This window comes from Sciurus vulgaris (assembly GCF_902686455.1).
Source record: "Sciurus vulgaris genome assembly, chromosome: 4".
Classification (NCBI taxonomy): domain Eukaryota; kingdom Metazoa; phylum Chordata; class Mammalia; order Rodentia; family Sciuridae; genus Sciurus; species Sciurus vulgaris.
The window spans coordinates 112939539-112949612 of record NC_136464.1 but is presented as its reverse complement, the minus strand read 5'-3'; the positions used below and the strand labels follow the sequence as shown (position 1 = coordinate 112949612).

The 10074-nt window shown below is 36.9% G+C and overlaps 1 protein-coding gene across 2 annotated transcripts in view; it reads left to right on the top strand.

The window, feature by feature from the left end:
* The first annotated feature begins 2608 nt into the window (after nt 1–2608).
* The window catches only part of NDFIP2 (Nedd4 family interacting protein 2), a 57458-nt gene continuing 49992 nt past the window's right edge, over nt 2609–10074 (top strand). For both annotated transcript variants that reach the window (XM_079138188.1, XM_079138189.1), the window contains exon 1: nt 2609–2944. In XM_079138188.1, the coding sequence (XP_078994314.1) occupies nt 2624–2944 (321 nt within the window). In that variant the 5' untranslated portion in view covers nt 2609–2623. The remainder of the gene's footprint in view (nt 2945–10074) is intronic.

Here is a 10074-nt window from a genome sequence, read left to right as displayed (position 1 = left end):
TTACTCATGTTTTAGGTCACACAGGCTTAGTTGAAATGAAGCTCAGAATGACTTTTTGGGGGGGATGATGAGAAAGAAACATTATTTCCTATAGATGAAGAAGGTAGCTATTTGTGATGCTGCATCACTATCTTTTTATGTCTTCTAAACAAGTTTCACAGTAGTGGTGGCCAAGAAGGAGAAAGAGACTAGTCCTCTTTCCTTTTTTCAAGATTGTATTATAGCATAGTACTTCATATAGTGGAGACTCTGGTGTCCTTCATCACTTACCGGTGATTTGGTGTTGAAAATATATCTAATATCTCTGTGATTTAGTTTCCTCATCTACTAAATGGGGGTTACAATAATGTCTAACTCATGAAGTTGTTGTAAGGATAAAATAATTCATGCATAGTCCCTGGATTAAGAAGAGCTCAATACTTGTATGTTTTTCTACTACTGTCTCCTCTTTTCATTGAAAATATGCTTTCCTGTCGAATTTTGTCACATTCTCTGCTAGATTGACAAAATGTTCAAAAAACTTCGGAGGAGGGTAAAACAATCTAATAGAATTCAGGATGTCTGGAACTGAAAAATTTGTTACTCTAATAGGATTCAAGATGTCCTCCATTGGTCAAGTCTCTGGTTTTCAACATTATGTTCTGAGTATTGTATGGGGTGTGAAGAAATGTTTTTTTCTCTGAGAAGTAGTCTGTTTGAGAAATGAATATTAAAATGATCAATGAAAACACAAGCACATAAAATTTAATTCTTAATCAGCCTGATCAAACATAAGTTATGTAGGTATCTAATTTTATTTTGGTACCATTGGTTGTTTTGATCACTGAGAGACAATTCCAATTGGGGTGATATTGTGAGGGTGAGTACTTAAGTCAATAATATCAATACATATCTGTTGTCTTAGATTCTAAAATATATTACAGTAGATTATAAGAAAGCAAGTTTAAAGGAATTTAAGTATGATAACATTTAACATTGCCTTTTTTTTTTTTTTTTTTTTTTTTTTTACTATTAGCCTAGTAATGCTCTTGACTACTAGGTGTGTCAAAATGGCAAAACCAGGTAGACCTGATGAATACTTTTGGGGAAAAAAGCTATCAGTAAGGCTTAAACTTTTTAGTTGATGAATTCTCAATGAATTTCCCTCTTTATTGTATCATGATATTTAAACCAGTTGATCGGGCTCATCCATTGGCCTTCTGCATTCCAGGAATCTCCTCGTCATTTTCATCAGGGTCATAAAGTGAGTGCCATTTCAGACACCTGTCCATCCTCCCCTCAAGAGGCTCTTCTATAATATCACCTAGGATGAAAGGGTTCAACTATTTAAAAAACATAGCTGAGCCTGATCATATGGGATCATAATTTTCAGGGTACAAAAGGCAGGCTTTTGGGTTAAAAAATACTTTTTGCTGCTTCATCACTCTTTTGTTTGCTAGAGAAACATGCTTTGTGAAAGAGATGCACATACAGTAGGCCATCTGTGCTTAATCAGACACTGTCAGAGTACTAACAATACTCTAGAGTGATTGCTTACAGTTAAATTCCTAGGAAATATTGATAATTACCACAAAATTCCTACGTCATTTCATTATTTTCTTTACTCCTTCCCCTAACCTAGAATGCTAAAGGCCTTTTTTTCTTCGAGAGCTGTATGAATATGTCTGAAGACTCTGTTGGATTCTCATATCCCTTACTACTAAGAACAGACAAAAGGGATTTAAAAATTTATTCCATTCCGAATTTTAAGACACCAAAAATGTTTTTTTTTATGATACTATCATGGCTATTACACAATTTGTCCAAACCCCTAGAATGTACACCACCACCAATGAAAACCTTTATGCAAACTAAAGACTTTGGATGATAACGGTGTGTCAACATGGGATCATCAACTGCAACAAATGTTCAATGTTGATAATGTACTGCCCTAGTGGCAGGCTATGCATGTGTGGGGACAGGAGGTATATATCTCTATGCTTTCCTTTAAAATTTATTGTGAACTTAAAATTGCTCTAAAAATCTTAATAAAGAAAAAAAAAATCCTTAGCCCCACCTTTTTTTTTTTTTTTTTTTTTTGTACCAAAGATTGAACCCAGGGGTGCTTTACCACTTAGCTACTTTGCCAGTCTTTTAAATTTTTTAAATTTGAGACAGGGCCTTGCTGAGTTGCTGATGTTGGCCTTGAACTTGCGATTCTCCTGGCGCAGCCTCTGGAGTTGTTAGGATTATAGGGCATGCGCCACCCTGTGTATCCGATTCAATGATACTGAACGAGCGTTTTAGGAATGCCCAGGAGATGGCTGATTGCCTCGCGATGTCCTAGGCTGTATGAATAATAACAGGAAGCTGTCCTCAGGTGTTGTAGGAATGCCTCCTCTCTCCTCGCGATATCCGTGTCTATGCGGTGCGACTGTGCCCTCGCTCATTGCTGCGCGAAACCCGTGTACACAGAAAAATCCAATCAAGGACGGCGATTTGTTTTTTTTTTTTTCTTTTTCCTTTTCCAATTTCTTTTGCCACCTCCCACTCCCGACAGCCTGACAACCTAGACTGCTTCCCAGGACTTGCCTTACTTTCCCATCTCCTCCCACCCAGCTACACCCTCTGAGCCGCGACGCGGATGGAACGCCGGAGGAGCCAGCGAGCATGCGCGACCGCCCCGAGCATGCTCAGTAACGCACGCGACGCCCCGGAGCTTCTCCAGCGAGCCGCGGGCGACGCGGAGGTCTCCGCGGCTACTGCGGGAGCGACAGGAAGTGAAGCGGCCCCGCCGGGCGACCGCGGCGGCAGAAACTCAGGCGGAAGGGGCGCTGCGGCAACGACGTCGACAACGGGGGAGGCCGAGGGAGCTGAGCGCGGAGGGGACTTGTCCGCTCGGAAGCAGGATCCCGAGCCGGGCAGGATGGATCATCACCAGCTGGGGACTGGCCGCTACCAGGTGGTGAGTTCCCGGCCTCCCGGGACCTCGGGACTGTCGCCCGCTGTGGCCCCTGAATCCCTTTCCTCAGGTTATTCTTCGGGCGGACGTGCTAGTTAGTTATTATTATTTTGGATCTTCTGGCTGGGGCTTCTTCCCTCACACCTCTCCTGTTGGATCTCTGCTTGTGACTCTTAATCTGTGACTGTAATCAAGACCCTTCCGTCCTGCCCCAAGTCTCCTCTTAGTCCCCCACCCGCAGCATATACCCTCCTGTAAGACACTCTCCCCAGACACCGTAGAACTTATTAGTTTTATTTATCTTTTCATCTCGTCCCTATTCCCTGACTCAAGTCACTCTTGAGACTGTCCGGGTGATTTTCAACTAGTTCACATACCTGCTAGGAAGGTGGTCGCCGTCATAAATGGAGTGGGTGGGGGAGGTATAAGTACTACGTACAAGATGGGCTGTGGATTTGGTAAAATTGTGGGTTAGGAATTACGAAACTGTAGAGAATAGCTGTAGTGCCATCCTCGCCTCTGCTCTAGTTAACCTTGTCATTTTGTCCTTTTCCATTAAGTTAGTATTAAAGGGCTGGGGAGAGAGCTCAGTCGGTAGAGTGCTTGCCTTGCAAGCACAAGGCCCTGGGTTCGATCCCCAGCACCCCTCCCCCCCCCCAAAAAAAGTTAGTATTAAAAGTGATTGTATTCTCCCCCCCGCCGATTCCCACATGCATTTTTCTGGAGGGGGGAAGGACCAGAAACATTTTATTTGAAAAAATTCTGATCTTGTTTGAAAAATTAGTTTTCACTAAACACAAGGTTTTCTGGCATAACTATATAAATCTGTTACTTTAAGTGGTTGAAATGTGTTGTTACTTTTTGCCAGTTTTTCCTGTATTTTTTCCTTTGTGTATTACTTCTAATGATGTCATTGGAAATTCCTATTGTAAATCTTATTTAAAAATGGACTCAGTAATAAATGACAGTTCTGTTGCAGCTTCGTAGCATGTTAATCTATAAACTTTCATGATAATTTAGTTAAACCTATTTACTGAGGAAGAGGAGAAAAATGTTAATACCTACTGCTAGTGTTGCAGTTTATAGATTATAAATTTTACAAATGTAGATTAGTTAATTCCATATTTCAAACTATTTGCATATTATTGTGAACTAAGAATTTCTATTAATAAATGCATTTTGACACATACGAAGAATACTGAAAGATGAAATCCCAGGGTATGTAATTTTTCATTTTTTTACAGAAAGAACTCACAGTGCTTCAGTTGTCTTGTAATCTACCTCTTGTAAAACCTCCAAATAATTCAAATTATGAAATTTCTGAAAATTTATTGGTATTTTCAGAGTGGCTTAGGAAATATTGCTGCTAGAATAGAGGGTAACTTTCAAGTTGTCAGTATATACACTTTTGGTGATTTTACTTTTTCTAGAGTAAATTACTTTTGTAAACATTAGCAGGAATAAAATACAATAGATAATGTTGAATAATATTAGCAGTGGTACTTGTTTCATTTTTCTTACCTATCTATTCTGTTTGTTTCTCATAATAGCATGAACTGATTTAAATTCTTTCTCTTTGGGTGATTTGCTTATGGGAATCAACAATGTTCTCATACACAAGTCACTAATCAAAACATTTTTAACAGTTGTAGCTGCACTTTAATAATTTATTATATTGTTAACATTTGCTTTCAGTAGGTATTACCTGTTGAAACTATTTTTCAAAATTCCTGCTACCAAAATGTTGAAATCTGTTTTTTCAGTTTTGTTTTAATATATTGTTTTTTAGTTGTAGATGGACAGAATACCTTTATTTATTTTTAAGTGGTGCCAACGATCAAACTGAGTGCCTCACACTTGCTAGGCAAGTGATCTAGCATTGAGTTACAATCTCAGCCTATGTTCTTCCAGTTTTCAAGATCTTTTGTTTTTTCTACTGCTTTCAAAAATAAGTGGATGATAGCCCCCCCCCCCCATTAGGATTTTAATCCAGGGGCACTTTACATCCCTAGTCCTTTTTGCTTTTTATTTTGAGACAGACTCTCTCTGAGTTACCCAGGCTGGATTTGAACTTAGAATCGTCCTGAATTGGCCTCTTTAAAACCTGAGATTAGATGTTGAGCCACCGTGGCTGCTGACATTATCATATTTTATTGCCTTTTTTTTTTTTTTTTCTCTCAGACCGAAGCTTTGTCCTATATAGACTTTGAATGAGTGGAGGCATTTTTTTGATAGCAGAGTTGGCAAAAATCATTTATTCTAAAGATACTACTCCCTTTAGGTGGGATATGTTTGTTTTTCCTATAAGGCAAAACAGTAGAGTATGTTAGCACAGTTTAAATTTGCATTTTAATTTCTGTCATTGTGTATTTTCATAGTAATTTCATCTATCCGGAATAACTCTTGATTTTGTGAATGGTCTCATTAATAACTCTATCTTGGTATATGTCACAGAAGCAGCTGAATTTAAGGTTTATGTAGATATTAGTAGTTAGATATCTGTGGCTCTGGCTTTTATGGACCACAGCTGTTTTGTTTTGTTACTACTGTAGCTCATTTGTGTGTGTGTGTGTGTGTGTGAGAGAGAGAGAGAGAGAATGAACTCTGGAATGATTAATAAACTGGAGCAGTAAACAACTTTGGTTGTTGAAGGTTAAGAGATGACTAAGTTAGGAGATAGGCAAGTATCCATAGGAATGGAAAGGAATCCCATTCCATCCTGGAAAGCTAGCAGTGCAGCCCAGAACATCAGAATGACTTGACGAATAGATAACCTTTCTCTGGAAACTGCTTTTTCTATGGTTTCTTCTTCCCTTGCATAATTAAAAAGATCTGAATTTAGTTAAGTAAAGCAGTAGATAACAATGTAGAAACTACAAAAAGTCTTGATTATTACTCTTCTAATTAAAAAAAATCAGGCAAGATAAATAGTTTCATTGACTTACCAGGAATTTAGTTTTGCTTGGTCAGAAAACAACAGTGTCCCACATTATTAAATAGTTAACTTGGTTTCCAGGTGTTAGACCACATTCTGACTTTCATGTTCTCTGTTTTAAAGGATCGTGTTCCTGCACCAAGCTGACTACTAAGATTTAAAAGGTGTTCTGGGTAGAAGCTAAATTGGCAGTGTTCATTGTTAGCAGTAGTTTCTCAGACTGTATTCCAGAATGATGATAATAAGTGTTCTTGGAAGATTTATAACATATACTAGCATATTAAAACTATGAGAAATTCTGTAGTAAAGACAATGGATTTGTTTAAATTTTAAGATTATATTAACATTTCCATTCCAAAATGTTAGTTTTCAATGAAACATGATTTGAAGTATTAATATGAAAATTTGAGTACTTTGCTCTTGTATCTGGAGAAATACAGTTGCCCTTGATAAATCAACTAAGAAGGAGGCTTTATAATTAATGGTTAAAAACAGGATTTGGAGCTGAAGGTGTAGCTCAGTGGTAAAGTGCTTATCTAGTTTGCACTGAGGTCTTGGGTTTGATTACCAGTACCACGAAAACAAAAAAATAGGTTTCAATGTCATGTAGGCTTATATTTCTGTTTTGCTGTTTGCAATTTTTGAGATATTGGCTTAGTTTGCGTCTTTTTTTTGGTGGGGGGGGTATCGGGTATTGAACCCAGTGTTGGTTTAATCACTGTGCCACATCCCCAGCCCATTTTTGTATTTTATTTAGAGATAGTGCCTCCCTGAATTGTTAAGTCCTCTCTAAATTGCTGAGACTGGCTTTAAACTTGGAATCCTCCTACCTTAGTCTCCCAAGCCAGTGGGATTACAGGCTTGTGCCACCACTTCTGGCCGTTACTTTGCATCTTGATGCCTTAGTTTCCGTGTCAGTACCACCTTATTAGGTTATTATAAGAAATACTGAAATATATATATATATATATATATATATATATATATATATGTATTAAACATAGACTGGTACATGATAAATAAGTGCCCTGTTTACAAACTAATACTTTGGTTTGTTAAAGTTTCATGGTTGTTGGCAGAAAACAGGAAACTCCCAAGTCAAAGAAAAATAACATTACTCATAGCACCCTTAGGAACCTGAATATTCACATATCAGCATATTTGAATATGTTTCCCTTGCCACCAAATTCCAAGAACCTGTAATGGGTGTTCAGATGGACATAAGCAGTGGATTTGCTTCATAACTGAGGAATGCAGAGCCAAGGGTGCATTCCCCCTTTAAAGCCAGCTACAAACATTGTAGCAGACAATGAACAGGCTAGTTTACCTTTCCTTTGGACAGTTACATGCTGTGGTTGTCTTGATCTTTGTTGCCTGTATAGCTTATTGCAAGAAACAATTCAGTATCAGGAAATGGAAAGCTTTGCAGATGGCATACTCAGCAAGAATGTGTGAGGACATTCAGGCCCACGTACATGTTCTGCAAAAGATAATGTAAGGTTATTTTTCAGGTGCAGTAACTTGCTTTCATTTTCCATCTTAAAGGAGCATTATAGTCTTTTACTTTATGTTGCTCTCTAGTTATCATCCTTTCTTCCTGACCACCCTGATTCCCTTGATCTTCATTTAGTTCCTTTGAATTTAGCAATATGCTTTATTTGGCTTATATTTTTATTATAACCCCTTTACATAATCAAGGTTACCGGGTTGCATAATCTAATACTTTTTAGTTCTTGTCTTGCCTGAGTTCTCTGTTACATTGATACTGTGAACTTTATTCTTTGGAGTTGAAAGAATTGTGCAGTTAATTCTATATACCATATATTAATTTTAGGGTCTGCAGTTAACAGTTCTTTATATTGTGTTTTTGTATATTTGTCAATCCACCTTATTTTTTAAAAAGTTGCAGATGTCAGTGTACTTCCCTGAAAATCACATAGTTAACCAAAAGCCTGGCATTCAATATTTGTTTATAGTTTTTTTCTTTGGGTTAAAATCAACATAGACCAAAATGCACAAATCTAACAAGCCCTATTGGATGAACTTTGATTCATGTAACACTGTACCACTTTGAAAATATAGAGCAGGGGTCAGCTAACTACAGTTCTAGGCCTGTTTTTGTAAATAAAGTTTTATTGGAACACAACCAATTCATTTACAATGGCAGAGTTGAGTATTTGAGGCAGAGCTTATACAGTGTGAAATATTTACTATTCTGCCTGTCTTAGTCAACTTGGTCTGCCATAACAAGTATTAGATGAGTGACTTACACAACAGGAATTCATTTCTTACAGTTTTAGAGGCTCATAAATTCATGCTGGAGGATTCAGTTCTTTGGTGTGGACTCTCTTACTAGCTTGGAGATGGCCATTTCTTATGTGCAAAAGTTCTGGTCTCACTTTTCTTTTAAAGACAATCCCATCATGGGGACTCTTTCCTTATAACATCATCTAAACCTCTTACCTTCCAAAGGCCTTACCTTCATATATCACTTTGAGGTTCAGGGCTTCAACATAAGAACTTTGGGGAAACACAGATACTCAATTTGTACTCTTACTCTTTGCTTATTGATCTGATGCAGATTACTGTCATCCTACAAAGTTCCTTTATAGTCTTTTCCAGTTAATCCCTGTTCCCTTATTGACTAATTCTGAATTTTTTTTTACTTCTAATTATTTTGTCAGTTCTAAAATCTTACACTATGTAGTCTACAAAGCTTCTTTCACTCAGTATAGATTTTTTGAGTTTGATCCATTTTATTATGTATTTTAGTCGCTCATCCCTTTTTATTACTGAACAGTAATATTTTTCATAATATAAATATATTATATTTTTCATAATATAAATTGTATGAATATACTGAAGTTTAGTCCTGTATTGGTAGACATTTGGGTTGTTTCCAATTTTTGACTATTAGAATTAAAGCTGTTGTGAACGTTCTTGTACACATCTTTTTGAGACATATGTTTTTATTTCTGTTAGGATGATAGGTAGGTGTATATTTAATTATATAAGAAACTACCAAATACTTACCCAAAGTGGTCTTCCCATTTTACATCCCTACCATCAATAAATGAAAGTTGTAGAATGCTTTATAACTTCACTAGAATTTTGGTGTTATCAGTCTTTAAAATTTCATCCATTCCAGAAGCTTTATTTCATTTTTGAAGTTTAAAATTTCTATTCTTAGCTATGAGAATGGGTCCTTGAATAGGTCTTCCATATCTGTATAATGTCATATCTCAGGATTCTGTTCTCTTAATTTGTATGCACTGATTGATGTAGTCTTGTAGGACCTACTTATTATTAGTTCTTCAACCGTAGTATATTCTCTCCTACTTTTCTGACTTTATCAGTTCTGGTCTAGTTTGTTTATCTCATAAAACCTTATCCTTAAATGTAAAAACTCCTTTGAATCTGTAATTAAGAGGAGACAGGGAGAGTTTCATGCATCTGTCATCTGCATTAAAGCCAAGGAAAAATTGGGAATCACAGTATTAGAGAACTTGTTATACTGAATTATGTGTTTGTGTATCTTTCTACCTTCTAGACTAGTACTTTTCTTCAAAGATGATTCGGGGCTCTGTGAATGTCTGATTTCTATTTCATTTTTCAAATAAATTTTTAAGCTTTAAAAAAATGTAATTGAAGAAATTCATACTCAGTTGCTTTGTATACTGAGTTGTACACCAGCACTCAATCATGTTGTTCATGAAGTTGTCATGTATAGCTTGAAGACCACTATTTTGTTCATTTTTGTTGCCAGGATGAATTGTTTTTAAATGGACTCCAGACTAAAGTTTCTCTTGCTCTTTCTGATCCTGTCATAATAATGACTGTATGTGTCATTGATTTGATTGAGTGTAGCTCATTTAAAAAAATTATACATATGAGTAAATTGCTTCAGCACAGTAGGTGTGGTGGCTCACGCCTGTAATCCTAGCTACCTGGGAGACTGAGTCAGGAGGATTACACATTTGAGGTCAGCCTGGTCAACTTAGAGAGACTCTGTCTCAAAAATAAAAAAAATTAGGAAGAACTGGGGATGTAGCTTTGTGGTAGAGCACCACTGGGTTCAATCCCCAGCACAAAAACAAATAAAATCAACATACCTGAATGATGCTGAACTAAATGCTAGCCTTTGTTAGACATATTTGAGCAGTTCATGTTCTAGAAGTGTAATGTGCAGCATTGAGTC